This window comes from Manis javanica, chromosome 3, assembly GCF_040802235.1.
Source record: "Manis javanica isolate MJ-LG chromosome 3, MJ_LKY, whole genome shotgun sequence".
Taxonomy (NCBI): Eukaryota; Metazoa; Chordata; class Mammalia; order Pholidota; family Manidae; genus Manis; species Manis javanica.
Window position 1 is genome coordinate 55,856,755 of NC_133158.1, and position 20,010 is coordinate 55,876,764.

Genomic DNA, 20,010 nt, shown 5'->3' on the forward strand with positions numbered 1-20,010 from the left:
AATAACCGTCCTGGCTTTTTAAGAGCTGAGGCTGCTGTGGGTTTGGGTGGGAAAGTGCTAATGTCTTGCCATGTAGAATTTCACTTATGTCCCATTTTAAACTGACATCTCATCCTGATTTGCCATTTGGCCTCAGATCCCTGAGTTCAAAGCCTTTTGATTCAGTTTCACTGGAGAATAACCTCTTGACTCCCATGGGGGTTGGAGTGGGTGGTGCTCTGGCTGCAGGAGCAGAGGGCAGGAATCTAGGAGTTGAACTTGTTCCCTGTACAGACTATCATCTCATCCCTTTGTTATCCCCACCTTCCTGTGGTATCAGGCCTCTAGTTTCTGAAACTCTGTCATTCTATAAGTAGTCAAACAGCTTGCTTTTCACTAGTTTTCCTATCTGTAAGCAACCACATTTTATTTTACACCACATTGCTGTATCAGTGAATCACTAAGAAAGAGTGGAGGGAAATACTTATGTTAAATAACTGTATTTAACCAGAACTTCTTATAAAAATTATCTAGTTTTGAAATATCATTAATTGTTGATTTCCATCTTACCTCCCCGCAGAACTAGCAGAGTTGCCTTTAATACGGTTAGACTTGTCCTGCAATAAAATTACAACAATCCCAGTTTGTTACCGGAACCTCAGGCACCTGCAGATGATCATCCTAGATAACAATCCACTGCAGTCTCCTCCTGCACAGGTAAACTAGTGGATCTGGAGTATGTTATGAACTTTTTGACAAAGGATGAAATTTGAAACTTAAGTTTCATGCATTTATCTTTTTGTTGGAAATTAAATTATTTTAGAACAAATTCACATATGTATTCTTTAGAAACCTTGAGTCAGTGGGATGGAAAATAGGTAATATTTCCAGAAGTGTTTTTCCTTTTACTAAATTTACTTTTTTTAAGTTGAGGGAGTCTTCCTTAAAGTTTTTTCTAATAAATTTGAGTTAATTTCTTTCTATTAAAACCTGAGTGTAGATAATATAAATGCTAGAGACAAAAATACTCAGAGTTCAAAACTAAAGATTTTCAGTGCATTTCTTCTGGCCATTGCTTTTGTACCTTCCTATTTTGTAAAATCATAGGTAAATTCCTCATGTATCATATAATTAAGTTAGGTGGTCATTTGTTTATCAGTGACTGACATGAGACTCTATAATAATAAAGTAGTCACAGGGTGGCTTTTCATCTAGTTTCTAAAGATCCTATGATCTAAAAAATTTTTACCAGCCTATATTTTTCACTATAGCTTTTTTACTCTTCAGCTGATAGTCTTATATAACTATAAAGCTTGATAAGTAAACTTAATAACTGTAGAAGCATCTTACAATCCTAAAGATTATGGCATAAACAGAAATACATATAACTTTAATATTTAATAATTTCTTTTCTGTCTTATAGAAAGTAGGATTGAAAACAATTGCTGATTTCACTTATTTGTGGACTATAAAAACAAAACAAAACAGAATGAACAAAACAACAGTAGACTCAGACACTGGGAAGTGACTAGTGGTTATTAAGGCAGAAGGGTTGGGGTGAGGGGATAAAGGGGCACAATACTTTGCAATCACAATATAAGTTGGTCATGGGGATGGTAGTGTGATATGGAAAATATAGTCAGTGATTCTATAACATCTTTCTATGTTGATAAATAGTAACTACACTAAAAGGGGGTGAAAATTTAATAATATGGGCACTGTTAAACCACTGTGTTGTATATTTGAAACCAGTATAAGATTGTATATCAATGGAACTTCAAGGAAAAAGAAAAAGAGAAAAAAAAACATAATTGTACATGATTGTTGGATTCCTAAAAACAGAAGTTGCCAGTATAATTTGCCTAACTAATCAGTGTGATAAGTTTGCCTGGCATGCTAACCTTTTTGCAATCATGAATTACTTTTTACATTACTGAGACTTATTAACGACTAGAAAACAAAAACCAAATAGTATGCTTTGTTATAATTAGTTTTTATTACTGTATGAACTTAATAGAAATGGCTTTTATCTGATAAGTAAAAAACTGATTGTGATTTTAAACAAAAGGGATAAATATATTTCAGATGAGTAGTAATTTGGTTGCGTTTATATGTTACATTGTTTAGATATGTATAAAAGGCAAAATCCACATATTTAAATACTTGAACATACAAGCTTGTAAGATTACTCCAGATCTGCCAGATTTTGACAGGAGACCCTTGGGTTTTGGCTCATGGTGAGTATGTTTTCTTTTTTCTATCATATTCTGTCTCACAGTGAATCAAATAAAGGATTTGGACCCTTAAATCTAAACCTACCTGAATGTTTGACTAAAGGGAAATAACCTATTTTGACAGTTTTTCTCCAAATGCCTGGATTAAGTAAAAGGTTGATTCCATAGATCTGATAAAGTGAAGGTCTAAGTCAGGGTATCTCAGCCTTTTTTGGCACTGTTGATATTTTGGACCAGATAATTCTTACCGTGAGGAGCTATCCTGTCTGTTGGAAGGTATTTAGCAGCATCCCTGGCTGCTGTAGCTTGCTTCCAGTGTGACAAACAAAATGTTGCCAGACATTGGCAAGTACCTGTTTGGGGGTACCCAGTTCAAAACTACTCTGAATGACTTGAATGCTAATATTGGCTCCGCTGTTAATTAGCTCTGTGACTTATGGCAAGTCATTCAAACTTTATGGGCTTCATTTTTCCTACAGGGAGTGAAGAGTGTGGATTTGATGACTGTTAATGTCACTTTGGATCTTTCAGTGTGTGAGTCCCTCTAACACCTGACTTACAAGGTCTTCTAGTTGGCATTCCCAATGATGTGGAACAATCTTAAGTAGCAGGAATTAAATTCAGAAGGCCTTTAAAGAGACAAAACAGATATCTCAAAGAAGGTGCGGTAATGTTCATAGATTTTACTCAAAAGAGAACCCCCTCAAGCCTTCTCTTCTCTTAGAACCTTCTCTTTACATTTTATGTAAAAGTGCAGTCCTAATGAGCCTGCTTCTCAGTAGCCTAAAGCAGATTAACAAATTTCTATTTTGATAAGAGTTTCTAAGAGCAGACATATTGAAAGTACAAAAAGCGATTTGAAGGAAAAAATAAAAGTAAAAAACAGACACATTAAACAAAAAATTCAGGTTAGTGATTAACTGAGGGGAAGATTCAGTGTGAAAGAGGTATAAGGGGACCTTAAAGATATTAATAATGTCTCATATTTTAAAAGTTATGTTGGTTATAGATACTGTTTTTTATTTACATGATATATTTTATAATTTTAATAATATTTAAGAGCAGAAGAACTCTAAAATGGCAATTTGGCACCATTAGGCACATATGCAAAGAACCCTCCATATTTCAGTAATATTTTAAGTTATTATTGTGTCTTAACACACTGCACTAATTAATGCTTATGAAAAAAATGCTAAGGTATATTAAGGTACATCATTTCCAGTAAAAGGAAATACGCATATGGTTTTTTCATCAGAAATTATTAGAATTAAATATTTAAGTGTTTATGGTATAAAGGGGTGATCTCAAGCTAATTGAAAATTTCACATCTGAAAATACAGAACACGACTTCTCAGCTAACTTATTACTCTAGAGTGATTTGATTTCTGCTCTTTGCCACAGTCCATCCCTTTTTTCACCACTGCACCCTTAGCTCAACTGAGTGTTTGACACATGCAGTAGAAACCCAACAAGTATTTATTGAAAGAATGAACAGTCATTTTGGTAATGTTATTTTTCCCTCCTAGCTTTCCCCTGCTTAATTAAAGTCATCATAAACAACTTTGTGATTACATTCTGGGTTTTTTGGTCTCACTATTAGAGAAGATTTGCATGTATACTGTGAAATATGTAAAATACCAGCTCTAATCTGGTTGTTCAAGCACACATTAATACTGGTTTTAGTATATTTATTATACAAATACACAAGGAGAAATTAACCAGTATCATACATAACCATAAAAGATTCCTATCAGGAACATCTCAGTCCTAATACTTTTAGCTCTGAGGACTAAAAGCAGGAATGTGATGTGATGGAAGGCTCAAAAGGTTTTGACAGATGGTAGGGGTTAGATCTCACATACTCTGTGCTGCATCTAGGTCTCTCCTACAAGAAGGATTTCAATAGTGGGGAGCATATGAGGGGACCCAGGCCATTATTAAACAAGAATTTGTTTTATTCTCTCCTTTCATTATCTCATCTTCCTTCTTCATTTCTTTTTCCTCCTATCTTAGTTTTAATTGCTTATAATATAGAACTCTTATTCCTTATGTATTGAAGAAAGTTTTCATTTTCCTATTTAAAATTTTCATTTAAAGTGTTCTCCTGTACTGTTAAAATATGTACAACAAATAAAAGTAGCTTTTATTTTATATATACACAAATTGGTTTCCCCCTTGGAGTTAGTAATCTTCGCTAGGGAAGAGTTTTCTTCTTCTGAAATAGCAACAGCTACAGTTGCCTTTGAGGTTTGAGTTTAAGACAGTTTGTAGTGATTACTGGGAATGGGTATGTGACGGTATGCCTAAAGAGATTAAGGAGGAAGCATTGCCACCTAGACAAGTAATAACCTTTAATTGAGGGCTCTAGTGTTAATTGCAGAATCTCTTTCTCTAAGTGACTCTGCCCTTAGTCTTGAGGACTAATTAGTCTCCGCCTAATTTTTAAAAAATATATAGCAATCCCTTATATTACTTTAAAAACATTTTTTTAAAAAATCAGGCAAGAGACTTGGCATGTGTGTTTGCTAAGAGATAAGCTTAAATCAGTGGAAGTTTAAATCAATGGAGAAACCTTTCCTAAATGGGAAGACTAAATAGCATGAATATGTTGTGTCTTTCTAAAGGAACTAGTAATTACAGAGCTGATGTATTCCAATCCCTGTAATAATCTCTAATTAAGCTCAGTAGATTAATCTGTCTTTTATTTTATATTTTCCATTTTTTCAGACTTGTTACTTCATTTGTATTGTTTCAGAATGTCCTAGAAATTATTATATATATATATATATATATATATGTATAACATAAATAAAATATTTCCTCTAACTCAAGGACCTGTGAATGAGATACTATTCCTTCATGTCTTTTTTACTGAGGTGTGGATTAATGAGATTGCATTGCAGTTACCCATACATTTATTAAAAAATGCTGTCATAGCATCAGAAAGCCTTGGTTCTAGCTCTGGATCCCTGTACTATTGGGTAGGTAGTTGACTTAAAACCTCTTTGAATCTTGGTTTCTTCAATATGATCTTTATCCTGTTTATACTCTTAACAATAGTTCTGAGAATTAAATGACCTGTGTTTGAAAGTGCTTTGCTGACCATAAAGCCCTATATAAATATCAGACATTATAGTTATAGCTGTCTACAGTGATCAAGGAACATGAGTCCTTTCTTGCTAAAGAAAATTTGTATTAATCCTGTAGTTCCTCACGTATTCAGTACAAACCAGATTTTAGACAACTTCAGATGCTATGGTACTTTGAATCCTTAGATGTAACTTTCTAACTACTTCTGTGTAACATAAGAACAACATGCAGTCTTCCTTAACGTTTTATAGCCATAGAGGTTTAAACAACACAGATTTATTATCTTACAGTTTTATAGGTCAGAAGTGTAAATCTTGGTCTTGTAGGTCTAAAATCAAGATGTTGGCTGAGCTCTGTTCTTTTTTGTAGGTTCTGAGTAGGATATATTTCCTTACCTTTTTCACCTTGTAGAGGCTGTCTGCATTCCTTGGCTCTTGGTCCCCTTCCTCCATCTTCAAGCATCATTGCATCGCACTGACCTCCTCTGCCTCCCTTTTCCACTTTTAAGGACCCTTTTGGTTACATTGAGCCCATTGAGATTAAGGATAATCTATTTTAAGGTCAGATGATCAGCAACCTTATTTCTATTTTCACCCTTAATTCCCCCTTGCCGTGTAAATTAACATACTTACAGGTTCCAGGGAGTAGGTCTTGGACATCTTTGGGGACCATTATCCTGACTTTCACACTAATTTATGGTAAAAAAAAATCAGAATGGTGTTTATCTCTTAGAGAGCACACAATGGCAGGGTAAGGAGAACTGACTGAAAAGGGATGTGTGGGGATTTTCTGGCAAAGTAGAAATGTTCTCTATCATGTAGAGGTGTGCGTTACAAAGATGTGTTCATTTGTCAAGTATACAGCTAAGGTGTGTACATTTCAACGTATGTACATTTTACCTTAAAAAAGTACTATTAAAAATAACAGTTGAGGGGAGGATGTAATAGAGGCACAGATGAAACAAGAATGGTGGAATGTTGATATTTTTGTAGCTGGATCATGAGTACTGTTAACACTAGTAGACTATTATACATTATCCAGTTATATTTTAATTTGGATTTTTTCATATTAAAAAGTTAAAAGAATGTCCATTTAGTTCTAAATAAATCACTAAATGCCATGAAAATGTTCATTACTAAAATTGCATCTGATTCATTTCAAATGTTAATTTTTAAAGCATCAAACTTTGCAGTAAAGCTAAAGTCTCTTTTTGGCAGCCATGAAGAACTGTACTCAGGTCGCCCTTATGGAGCCCTTGATTCAGGCTTCAATAGTGTGGACAGTGGTGATAAGAGATGGTCAGGGAATGAAGTAAGTGGTTCTTCTATTCTGCATGTTTATGACTCCTGATTAGGAGAAACTAAAATTGTGAAAATGAAAAGTATGTTAACTGTATTCAATTTCTAACTACATAAAATTTAGAGAAGTCAAGAAAGGGGTAAAATCCCACATGGTCCTACCATCCAAAAAGGGTATTATGTTTCTTTACCATCTTTTTACCATGTGTGTTGTACATGTTTGTTATTTCATTGTCTTGTGTAAGTAGTTTAATATCTTGGAAAGCCAAATGGGAACTGAACCAGTTACAGCTGAAGCCTGAAATTTGAGCAGAAGTGGTAACGAGGGGTGCTTTAAGGTGAGAAAATAGGACTACAGTCTGATGGAATTAGAGGGGAACCTTACACAGATCTATGTTTTCAAGATAAATAACTTTCTTAGCTAGTTATATAATTTTCTCTTTTATTTAATTTGTTAGTATTATGTTTTCTCCTTTTTAAAACTATTGAGGTAGAATATTTTAACTATATGTTGGATTAAGTGATGAAATAAGCTTTTATTAGCAAGACTGGTAACCTATGATAACATTGTTTCATTGAGAATCCAAAGCAGACCACAGCGCGTTTGTAGTTTGGAACTGCTGTGTATGTGTGGTTGGGTGTGTACATAACTGTGGCTGTATCTATATAGCACACATATGTACTTTAAATCCATTTAAATACGTAAATTTGTAGAGTCTTACCCTTCTATTTCTTCTTTATTTTAAATGTGGCAAAATATACATAACATAAATTTACATTTTAACCACTCTTAAGTGTACATTTCAGTGGCAATAAGTACCTTCACATTGCTGAGAACAGTCACCACTGTGCATCTCTATAACATTTATTATTTCTTCTTAAATATAAATTTTAATGAGTTTATAATATATTCATGCTTTAAATACTCAGTTGTCTGAAATTTGCAATGATGTGTCTAATGTTTATGCCATCCAAAATTTTTAAGCCTACAGATGAATTTTCAGATCTGCCTCTTCGAGTAGCAGAAATTACTAAAGAACAAAGACTACGGAGAGAAAGCCAGTATCAGGAGAATCGCAGCAGCTTAGTTGTAACAAATGGTGGAGGTAAACCTGATTCCTCATGGCATCTGGCCTATATGACTCTAACTTTTTTAAGAGGTCTTTTTCACATCCACTCCTTTTGTGTATCTGTAGCTTTGTCAACCCATAAAGATGTCCTCTTCTCATGATTGGAAAAAATTGCTTTCCATTGGTATTAAATTTCAGTTTCTCTTATGTTTTCAGGCTCATAGTTGAATTGCAGTATTTCTCTCTCTCACTTTTACTTTGGGAGGGAATTTTATTAAAGATAATTTACCTGGAATAGATCTTTGTTGATCTTGATTTAGCCATGGTCTTTTGAAGTACTGTTCTCCTTTTTTAAAGTCCTCCCTATGGTCATTACTTGACCTCTTTCAGGAATTCAGTGCATTTCTTAACTTTGCCTTTTCTTTCATCTGGAATTGACTCTTCAAGGGCATCTGAATCCTAAGTTTTCCTTATTCTGGTATTTAAAAATTTGTAATTTAAATTAAAAATTTTTTTTTTACTTTGAAATTGTTTTTTATAATTCATTAACAGGCAGGGCTCTTTCTGCTTCTTTGGGCTTCTGAGGCAGACTCTTGATTTTGGCATTCCATCCAGTATTTCTTTAGTTTAGGTTACTAAATCCTAATGTTTAACTTTTGAGTCCCAGTCATAAGGGAGAAATCACTTTGATTTTTCCGGAAACCCATAATATTATCTGAGAAGAGCTTTCATCTCTGAATGAAGATTTCAGTTAAGTGGTTTGCTCTCTTTTTTTTTCCCTTATCATCTTACATTCTTTTTTATTTCTGTCATTTACCATTCTGCTCACATTTTAGTTTTCTTCTTAATCTTGCTTTCATATGAGATATTGTTCCCATCAGTTCATTTTGTACTTAAAATAATGTCTGGACCTGTGCTGTCCAATATGTAGCTACTAGCTAGCATGTGGTTATTGAGCATTGGAAATGAGGTTTTTCTGAATTGTACTCTAAGTATAAAATATACGTCAGATTTTGAAGCCTTTGCATGAAAAAAGAGTTTATTTTAGTACTTTGTATTGACTGTCATAATGATAAACTGTAGATAAAACTGGACAAAATGAAATATACTATGAAATTAGTGTCACGTTTTCTTTTAACTTTTTTAAAAAATGTGGCTACTAGATAATTTTACATTACGTATGTGGTTCACTTCCATGGATTGCATTCTCTCTTGCACAATAATGATAGTGTTAGATATTATGAAAAAAGCGATGTTGCTTTCTTAGGAAGTAGTCATCGAATGAAACACTTTTTTAGTCACACAAGTTATAGCATGTTGAAAAAAATGCTTTTATGTACCCAGTTTGTAATGTGTGTGTGTAGACTTAAAACCTTTCATCCTTTTACCTATTATTATAACTTGAATAATTCAAAACTCATTTGTTATATCAATTATAGTTTTGGAATTATTTAAAAATAATTGAATTGGAAAACTAGATTGACTTCTCCAAATTCACTGTTCCCAAAACAACTTTTAGGCAGTCTATGCCTATGATAATGGCTGGTGTTTTTAACTCATCTCTGGAGAAACATCCAAAGATACATCTTAGTAGCATTTTTTTCTAGTACACCATTTTAACTAGCTTTTTAAAATAGTTACTTTTTAAGCCTGAAAATCATGGGAGCTCCCAAACTTGTTGGAAGAAATAATAATGTGGCTCTGTTTTACTTATCTGCTCCCCATCCAAAAGCATTTTGAGAAGAAAACATTCCTCAAACGATTCCCTTCCATCTACAAATTACTGTAAAATGTCTACAATGCTGATCTCTAAAAATAATTTTCCAAATAGGAAAATCTTTGTTCTAATTATGAGCAAGAGATAAAAGAGAAACAGTAGTAGGAAGGGACACATTAGTTGTTACCTATTTCTTTATCTCCAGGCCCACTTACCTTCTACCTTCTCTCTTTTCTTTTGATTTAATTATGTTAGGTTTTCTTCTCCCAGCTACTCAAAGAGATATGATTAAGCCACAAACCTAAAACTTGAGGGAAAAAACCTAAAGCAAGTGTACCTTTTGGTGTTTAGAAATTATTATTTCTTTTTGTCTCACAAACTCAAACCATCTTATTTAAAACAATAGAGGGCTATCCAAAGGTTAAAAAAAAAGCATTAGAGGTCTGTATTCCAATAATGACCATCATTTACTGTATTCTGTAGTGAATTAGGACTAAGATTTTTCGGGAGCCTATTTTTGTGAGTGCCTATGACTAAATAAGAAAGGACTACCTAATTTAAACTTTTCTTTCCCCTTTTAGAATATAAAATGTTAGGGAAGAGGGAAAAATGCAATATAATGTTTTTTATTGGCTATCTGATTTGAATGTTTTCTTCTGGTGTGGGTATTGTGTGGACAGTGGAGCATGATCTGGATCAGATCGACTACATTGATAGCTGTACTGCAGAGGAAGAAGAGGATGAGGTGAGACAGCCCAAGGGCCTGCACTCAGACAGCCTCAGTTCACAGTTTGTGGCCTATATTGAACAACGGCGAATCTCTCACGAGGTAGTTTACACATTTAAGCCTAAATATGTTGCTGTCTCCTAGAAAAAGCAGTTCATGGCAGTATAAATTTCTATTATACCAATGATTTCTTGGTTTAGGCCTAATTATTTGTTTTATTATGTTTAGTTCAAATTCATTACTAAATTTTTCACATTTGTTTTTAGAATCAAACTGTAGTTTCAAGTAGGGTTTAGGTTTATTTTTCAAATAAACAGACAGACTTTAGAATTTTGAAGAAGGAAACTAAGGAGCCTTCAGTGTATCCTACATCTTTGAAGGAAATGCACAGGGACATGTTGCTTTTCATTGCTGTTTTCACTGCTTTTTTATTGTTACTAACTTTCAAGTCATAATTTAATCAGCAATTAAGAATTGAAACAAACTGCTCACTTTTGGAGCTACATACAAGCTTAACCATAGAATTTTTATAATGAACTTAATTATATTGGAGCTTTTATGCTAAGCCACACAGAATATAAATTGTTTGTCATTAAAATTCTTGGGTGTCTCTTGTAGAGGAACACTGAGTTGCCTTAGAAAACAAATGAGCATTCAGTCCACTGCAGATTCTCTGCCAATTCTCCTAGCATCTCAAGTGGAAATGGCATTCGCCAGTATATCTAGTCAGCATAATAAAATGGCTCCACTTCAGTGTGTGTGATGTTCATGTCTGGAGTTGGTCCCAGGCTCTGAGCAGGGGCTATTTGAGAAATAACTTGGGGCCTTTTTGGAGAATGATGTGTTTAGCCTTTTAGAAATAGAGCATAATCAATTCAAGTGAGACATATTATGGAGTGATACTATCATAGAACATAAAACTTCGGTTTTCCTTTCTGAAGGCTTTTGAACACAGATTTTTTGTTAATGTTGGAAGACACCTTTGTATTTAAAAGTTGGATGACGTTAAATAAATCAAAGTCTTGCAGCCCAGAGATAGCAATGTACCAGGTTATTAATGAAACTGCTTGTGGTTCAGGTTATAGGTACCCCTGATAGAGCAAAGGACAACTACTTGGCAATAAAATTAAAATTAACAATGCACATTATCATCTTAAAGGGAGTCCTTTTTCTTGTGGTCCTTCTCTTTGATCATTTTATGGTTAATTAGGCTGTATAGATTAGGTGCTTCTGCTAAAGCAGAAAATGCCTGTTAATACTACTGGTGAAAATGTAGTACCATTTCTTTAATCCATTAAATTGGCTATTTTATACTATGTTTTTGTAATACCAACTGTTGATTATGTGTGGTACTCTTTATGATTCTGTGTCCTAAGGCTTTTTGTGATTCCTGTAGCTAAAATTTGGCATCTATTAAAGTATGATGAAGCAGTATTATTTTAGATGGTTTAATAAGCAGTGAAGAACTATTTTGCTGCATTCTTGAATACTGTATACAAATGGGTTGTTAAAGTAATCTATTTGATATTTTCAACACTGCTTTTATTTATTATGATACCTATCACAGAGGTATTATGATAAAAAAGATATGACATATTTATAGAGGATGACTTACACTTATTAAAATTATTAAATTATATATTAAAAATAAAGTATATTTATTTTTAAAACATAAGTATGACATACTTTCATTAAAACTGAATAATGTCACATTGTTTTGTCATGAAAATTTCGTATAGCTCTTGCAATAATTTTGAATAATTGCAATATTGTAAAACCAGGGTGGTAAGTCACTGATGTTAGCATGCTAGGAGAAATTTTTGATATGTTTTTCAGCCATAATTACTGAAATCAGAATAATTATTCTCTCATCAGGATTCTAGACTTGTGTCTAATTTTCTAAGATCCTCATGCCCAGACTTTAAGGGAGTCAACTTTAGCCCTTTGCAGTAACTCACTAAAGATTTTCTGGTTATGTGTGCTGTTCCTATTTCTTGGCGACAGACTACAAATCATTTCGCATTTCATTTTTAGATACCATTTTAGATAAGTTATTTTCCTTCAAGAATATCCATTTTGATTATTGTTTTTGTTGTTGAAATAAGATTGTATTGCTTCTATAGATTCTCACTTGACAAAATACATGCTGTGATAGCCTACTATAAGCCTCTACTTTTTTTTTCATTTGATTTTTATACTTGATTTATATGTGAATCCCACATTTCTCCCTTATTATTATTATTATTATTATTTTTAATAAAATGCTGAAGTGGTAGGTAGATGCAAGATAAAGGTAGAAAGCATAATTTAGTGCTGTAAGAGAGCAAATTATAAACCTCTACTTTTGATTTATAATTTTATTTTTCAGTGTGTGGTCCATGTCTCGTAAGCCAGTGTAATTTTCCTTAGTTTTGTGTTTTGAAATGACGTTTACCTTTTGTTTATAAATAAATTAAATGGCCAATATTTCTTTTAATTAATACCATATTTTACCATAAATAGAAATTACTTTGTGCTTTATCTTAATATTTCACTAACATCCTAGGACTGTTGTATCACTAACATAATTAACTTGTGCTGAAAAAGTAAAGAAATGTAATCTGCCAGTGAACCCCCTGTTACTGGAAATATTCTAGAGAGGCTGAGTACAACTCAAGTAGGGTAGGTAGGAGTTCCTGTTGTAAGTGAAAGTTGGTACTAGGTGACCTCTAAGGTCCTTCCCAATTCTAACATCTTACCGTTCAGTAAATATTGCAGTATAGTCACTGTAACTTAGGTAATACAGTGAACAGAAAATCCGCTTTTTAAAAAAATAAATATTTCTGGATTATGAATAGTTTTGTGTTTCCCAAAGCAGTAGTATATAGCCTATAATGTTTTTAGATGTAAAAATTCATAATTAAATATTCTGCTAAAATATTTTTAGTGTAATATACAGATCCCTAAATGCCAAGTTGAACGGTGTAATTACAGTTTCCTGGATACATATGTTAAATTGATTTATTTCTGCTTTTTTGGCCTAGGGTTCACCAATAAAGCCAGTACCCCTGAGGGAGTTTCAAAAAACAGAAGACATGAGAAGATACTCACAACAAATCAGGTTTGAAAAGCCAGTTCTACTCATTTGTTTCTCTCTTTAAAACTCAATAAGAGCATGAAATGATTTTAGTTTTTTTTCTTCGTATAATGAAGATGTTATACATAGAATGTATTTAGAGCTTAGTGAAATGTGCCTTTGTGTTTCTGTAATAGAAAAAGAAATAAAATTGATATCACATAAAGCAGTAACTGTACAATTATTTGATTTGAAGATACTAGCAATGAGATCTTATGGTGACATGTTTGGATTTATGTATAAAGAGGGATAAATGAATTTCACAAGTCCTGGGAATTTTTTTACATAAACTTTAAACTAGGTAAAAGAAATACACAAAGACAGCAGTCTATATCCTCATTGCTATCAAAGTTGATAGGATCTTTTCATTACACTTAATGACTCACAGAATATTTCTAAGGTTAGCTTGACTGTTTAGAGCACTGCTTCTTATTCTTGAATTCCAAAAAGTTTGTGTCATAAACTATATCACAATAGTTGAAAAATTCATAGCCTTTGGTTCTTTCCTTTCCTCTCTGTTTTTAAAGTCTCAAAGCAATAGACTTAATATGACTACTCTTAACCAACAGTAAGCTTACTGTGTAGAAAGTGTTGCACATAGTTCTTTATGTATTCTTTTTTCTCTTTTTTTCTTTCATTGTTATTTTCATTTTACTATTATTAATGTACACTTAACATGAACAACATTATGGTTACTAGACTCCCCCTATTACCAAGTCCCTACCACATACCCCATTACAGTCACTGTCTATCAGCGTACTGTCCATCTATGAATATATTCTCCCAAGATGCTATAGAATCACTGCTTGTCTTCTCTGTGTTACACTGCCTTCCCCATGTCCCCCACATACATTATACATGCTAATTATAATGAACCTTTTTCCTCCTTATCCCTCCTCACCCATCCCCCTGAATCTCTTTCCCTTAGGTAACTGTTAGTCCACTCATGGGTTCTGTGAGTCTGCTGCTGTTTTGTTCCTTTAGTTTTTTCTCTGTTCTTATACTCCACAGATGAGTGAAGTCATTTAATACTTGTCTTTCTGCGCCTGGCTTATTTCACTGAGCATAACCCTGTAGCTCCATCCATGTTGTTGCAAATGGTAGAATTTGTTTTCTTCTGGCTGAATAATATTCCATTGTATATATGTACCACATCTTCTTTATCCATTCATCTACTGATGGACACGTAGGTTGCTTCCATTTCTTGGCTATTGTAAATAGTGCTGTGGTAAACATAGGTGCGTATGTCTTTTTCAAACCGGACTCCTGCATTCTTACGGTAAATTCCTAGGACTGGAGTTCCTGGGTCAAATAGTGTTTCTATTTTGAGTTTTTTGAGGAACCTCCATACAGCTTTCCACAATGCTTGAACTAGTTTACATTCACACCAGCAGTGCAGGAGGGTTCCCCTTTCTCCACATCCTCACCAACATTTGTTGTTGTTTGTCTTTTGAATGTTGGCCATCCTAATTGGTGTGAGGTGATACCTCATTGTGGTTATAATTTCATTTCTCTGATGATTAGGGATATGGAGATCTTTTCATGTGCCTGTTGGCAATCTGAATTTCTTCTTTGGAGAAGTGTCTGTTCGCTCCTCTGCCTATTTTTTAATTGGCTTATTTGCATTTTGTTTGTTGAGGTGCATGAGCTCTTTATATAATTTGGATGTCAACTCCTTATCAGATATGTCATTTATGAATATATTCTCCCATACTGTAGGATGTCTTTTTGTTCTACTGATGGTGTCCTTTGCTGTACAGAAGCTTTTTAGTTTGATATAGTCCCGTTTGTTCACTTTTGCTTTTGTTTGCCTAGCCCAGGGAGATATGTTCATGAAAAACTTGCTCATGTTTATATTCAAGAGAGTTCTGCCTATATTTTTTTCTAAGACTTTTATGGTTGAATGACTTACATTCAGGTCTTTGATTGATTTCGAGTTTACTTTTGTGTAGAGTTAGGCAGGAATCCTGTTTCATTCTCTTTAACATGTAGCTGTCCAGTTTTGCCAACACCAGTTGTTGAAGGGGCTGTCATTTCCCATTGTATATCCATGGCTCCTTTATCTTATATTAATTGACCATACATGCTTGGGTTTATATCTCGTCTCTCTAGTCTGTTCCATTTGTCTATGGGTCTGTTCTTGTGCCAGTACCAAATTGTCTTGATTACTGTGGCTTTGTAGTAAAGCTTGAAGTCAGGAAGGGTAATTCCCCCTGCTTTGTTCTTCCTTCTTAGCATTGCTTTGGCTATTCGGGGTCTTTTGTGGTTCCATATGAATTTTAGAACTATTTGCTCTAGTTCATTGAAGAATGCTGTTGGTATTTTGATAGGTATTGCATTGAATCTGCAGATTGCTTTAGGCGGGATGGCCATTTTGACAGTATTAATTCTTGCTATCCATGAGCACGGGATGTGTTTCCATTTATTGGTATCTTTAATTTTTCTCATGAGTGTCTTGTAGTTTTCAGGGTATAGGTCTTTCACTTCCTTGGTTAGGTTTATTCATAGGTATTTTATTCTTTTTGATGCAACTGGAATGGAATTGTTTTCTTGATTTCTCTTTCTGTTGGTTCATTGTTAGTGTATAGGAAAGCTACAGATTTCTGTGTGTTAATTTTGTATCCTGCAACTTTGCTGAATTCAGATATTAGTTCTAGGAGTTTTGGAGTGGAGTCTTTAGGGTTTTTTATGTACAATATCATGTCATCTGCAAACAAGGACAGTTTTACTTCTTCCTTGCCAATCTGGATGCCTTTTATTTCTTTGTGTTTTCTGATTGCTGTGGTTAGGACCTCCAGAACTATGTTGAATAAAAGTGGGGAGAGTGGGCATCCTTTTCTTGTTCCCAATCTTAAAGGAATAGCTTTCAGCTTCTCGCTGTTAAGTATAATTCTGGCTGTGGGTTTGTCATACATGGCCTTTATTATGTTGAGGTACTTCCCCTCTATACCCATTTTGTTGAGAGTTTTTATCATGAATGGATGTTGAATTTTGTTAAATGCTTTGTCAGCATCTATGGAGATGATCGTGTGGTTTTTGTCCTTCTTTTTGTTGATGCAGTGGATGATGTTGATGGATTTTTGAATGTTGTACCATCCTTGCATCCCTGTGATGAATCCTACTTGATCATGATGGATGATCTTTTTGCTGTGTTTTTGAATTCGGTCTCCTAATATTTCATTGAGTATTTTTGCATCTGTGTTCATCAGGGATGTTGGTCTGTAATTTTCTTTTTTGTGGTGTCTTTGCCTAGTTTTGGTATTAGAGTGATATTGGCCTTGTAGAATGAGTTTCAGAGTATTTCCTCCTCTTCTACTTTTTGGAAAACTTTAAGGAGGATGCGTAATAGGTCTTCAGTAAATGTTTGATGAAATTCAGTGTTAAAGCCATGTGGACCAGAACTTTTGTTCTTAGGTAGTTTTTTGATTACCAGTTCATTTTCTTTGCCTGTAATTGGTCTGTTCAGGTTTTCTGTTTTTTCCTGGGTCAGCCTTGAAAGGTTGTATTTTTCTAGAAAGTTGTCCATTTCTTCTAGATTATCCAGTTTGTTAGCATATAATTTTTCATAATATTCTCTCATAATTCTTTGTATTTCTGTGGTGTCCGTAGTGATTTTTCCTTTCTCATTTCTGATTCTGTTTATGTGTTTAGACTCTTTTTTTCTTGATAACTCTGGCTAGAGGTTTATCTATTTTGTTTATTTTCTTGAAGAACCACCTCTTGCTTTCATTGCTTCTTTCTATTGTTTTATTCTTCTCAATTTTATTTATTTCTGCTTTAATCTTTATTATGTCCCACCTTCTACTGACTTTGGGCCTCATTTGTTCTTCCTTTTCTAGTTTCATTAATTGTGAGTTTAGACTGCTTATATGGAATTGTTCTTCTTTCCTGAGGTAGCCTTGTATTGCAATATATTTCCCTCTTAGCACGGCCTTCGCTGCGTCCCACAGATTTTTACGGTGTTGAATTATTGTTGTCATTTCTCTCCATATATTGCTTGATCTCTGTTTTGATTTGGTCATTGATCCATTGGTTATTTAGGAGCATGCTGTGAACCCTTCATGTGTTTGTGGGATTTTTCATTTTCTTTGTGTAGTTTGTTTCTAGTTTTATACCTGTGTGATCTGAGAAGCTGGTTGGTACAATTTCACTCTTTTTGAATTTACTGAGGCCCTTTTTGAGGCCTAGTATATGATCTATTCTTGAAAATGTTCCAAGTGCACTTGAGAAGAATGGGTGTCCTATTGCTTTTGGATGGAGTGTTCTGTAGCTGTCCATTAGGTCCATGTGTTCTAATACGTTGTTCAGTGCCTCTGTCTCTTTATTTATTTTCTGTCGGGTTGATCTGTCCTTTGGAGTGAGTGGTGTGTTGAAGTCTCCGAAAATGAATGCATTACCTTCTATTTCCCCCTTTAATTCTGTAAGTATTTGTTTCACATATGTAGGTGATCCTGTGTTGGGTGCATAGATATTTACAATAGTTATATCCTCTTGTTAGACTGACCCCTTTATCATTATGTAATGTCCTTCTTTTACTCTTGTGACTTTCTTTGTTTTGAAATCTATTTTGTCTGATACAAGGACTGCAACTCCTACTTTTTTCTCCCTATTAGTTGCATGAAATATCTTTTCCATCCCTTTACTTTCTGTGTATGTCTTTGGGTTTGAAGTGAGTCTCTTTTAGTCAGCATATAGATGGGTCTTGTTTTCTTATCCATTCTATGTCTTTTGATTGGTGCATTCAGACCATTTACATTTAGGGTGATTATTGATAGGTATGTACTTATTTCCATTGCAGGCTTTAGATTCGTGGTTACCAAAGTTTCAAGAGCAATTACCTTACTATCTAACAGCCTAATTTGACTCACTTCATATGCTATTACAAACACAACCTAAAGTTCCTTTTTTTTTTCCTCCTTTTTCTTTTTTTCTTCCTCCTCCATTCTTTGTATGTTATGAATCATATTATGTACTCTATTTCTGTCCCTTGGGTGACATCTGTTTATCCTTAGGAATACTTCCATCTATAGGAGTTCCTCCAAAATGCACTGTAGAGGTAGTTTGTGGGAGGTAAATTCTCTCAGCTTTTGCTTATCTGAAAATTGTTTAGTCACTCCTTCAAATTGAATGATAACCTTGCCGGGTAGAGTATTCTTATTTCAAGGCCCTTCTGCTTCATTGCGTTAAATATATCATGCTACTCCCTTCTGGCATGTAAGCTTTATGTTGAGAAATCTGATGATAGCCTGATGGGTTTTCCTTTGTATGTGATCTTTTTTCTCTGTCTAGCTGCTTTTACAAGTCTGTCTTTATCCTTGATCTTTGCCATTTTAATTATTATATGTCTTGATGATGTGTTCATTAGTCCCTTGTGTTGGGAGGTCTGTGCACTTCCATGGCTTGAGAGTCTATCCCCTTCTCCAGATGGGGGAAGTTTTCAGCAATTGCCTCCTCGATGACACTTTCTATCCCTTTTTCTCTCTCTTCTTCTGGTACCCCTATAATGTGAATATTGTTCTGTTTGGATTGGTCACACAGTTCTCTCAATATTCTTTCATTCTTAGAGATTCTTTTTTCTCCCTGTGCCTCGGCTTCTCTGTATTCCTCTTCTCTAATTTTTATTCCATTTACCATCTATTCTAGTACATCTAATCTGCTTTTAAGTCCTTCTATTGTATGTTTCATTTCAGATACGGAATTTCTTAATGATTGAATCTCCGTCTTAAATTGTTTCCTGAGTTCTTGAATATTTTTCTGTACCTGTATAAGCATGTTTATGATTATTTTAAACTCTCAGGAAGATTGGTGAGTTCAGTTTCGTTTGATCTTTTTTCTGGGGTTTGTGAGATTTTGGTCTTAACCATGTTCTTTTGACATTTCTTATTTCTGTGTGGTGTCCTCTAGTGCCCAGAAGCTCCAGTCTCTGGAGCTGCTCAGCCCCTAGAGTGAGGTTGGGGGTCATTGGGAAGTGGAGCTGGTGCCTCGTGGAGGAAAGATCTGTTTCCTGATTCCCGTCTGCAGTGCCTGTCTCCAGTATCACGGCCAGTGGGCCAAGCACACAAGTGTAAGCCTCTGTGCTCGGCGTCTCCAGCTGTTGTAGGCGGGGCCTCCCTCTGGCCCATCGGACACCAGTGCAGTGGCTGCCGGTTTGCGAGCTCATGCTCTCAGGGCAGAAGGAAGGCTGGGCAGGCTGCGTGTCACAGTGAGGGGCCTGAGCAGCCCACCCCTCAAAGTTCCCAACCTGCTGGGACGAGCACTCTCAGACAACCTTGTCTAACTCTCCCTTCTAGCAAGCTCCATGCAAACCCTGCCCCTTCAGCAGCCGTGTCACTGTTAGGGAGCCTCTCAGACCGCCTGCCTCTCCTCTTGTCACAGAGCAGCCAGATGTGGATCCCCTCCTCCACAAACAGCTGGAATGTTAGTCTCTCAGGCACTCCGCCTGTTCCAGCTCCCCAAGCTCCAGAGCCCCACACAGTGTAGGTTTCTGCTCAGAAAGTGGACCTCCAGGGCTAGGCGTTCAGTAGTCCCAGGCTTCCACCCCTCCCCTGCTCCATTTCTCTTCCTCTCGCTGGTGAGCTGGGGTGGGGGAAGGGCTTGGGTCCCGCTGGATCAAGGCTTTGGTATGTTACCCTGTTTCATGAGGTCTGCTCTGTTCGTGATGTCTGTATTCAGTCTGGTTCAGCCTTCTTTCCTTTTACTGTTTTATGGTTAGTTGTATTAATTAACTATATTTTCATACTATTTGTGGTTTTGGGAGGAGTTCTCTGTCTCACCTTTCAC

General features: G+C 35.1%; 1 protein-coding gene across 7 annotated transcripts in view; it reads left to right on the plus strand.

Moving 5' to 3' along the window:
- LRCH3 (leucine rich repeats and calponin homology domain containing 3) overlaps positions 1-20,010 on the plus strand; it is a 113,819-nt gene that overhangs the window by 52,975 nt on the left and 40,834 nt on the right. For all 7 annotated transcript variants that reach the window (XM_073231477.1, XM_073231478.1, XM_073231476.1 and 4 more), the window contains exons 5-10: positions 560-696; positions 2,107-2,216; positions 6,521-6,614; positions 7,587-7,707; positions 10,069-10,217; positions 13,139-13,215. In XM_073231477.1, the coding sequence (XP_073087578.1) occupies positions 560-696; positions 2,107-2,216; positions 6,521-6,614; positions 7,587-7,707; positions 10,069-10,217; positions 13,139-13,215 (688 nt within the window). The remainder of the gene's footprint in view (positions 1-559; positions 697-2,106; positions 2,217-6,520; positions 6,615-7,586; positions 7,708-10,068; positions 10,218-13,138; positions 13,216-20,010) is intronic.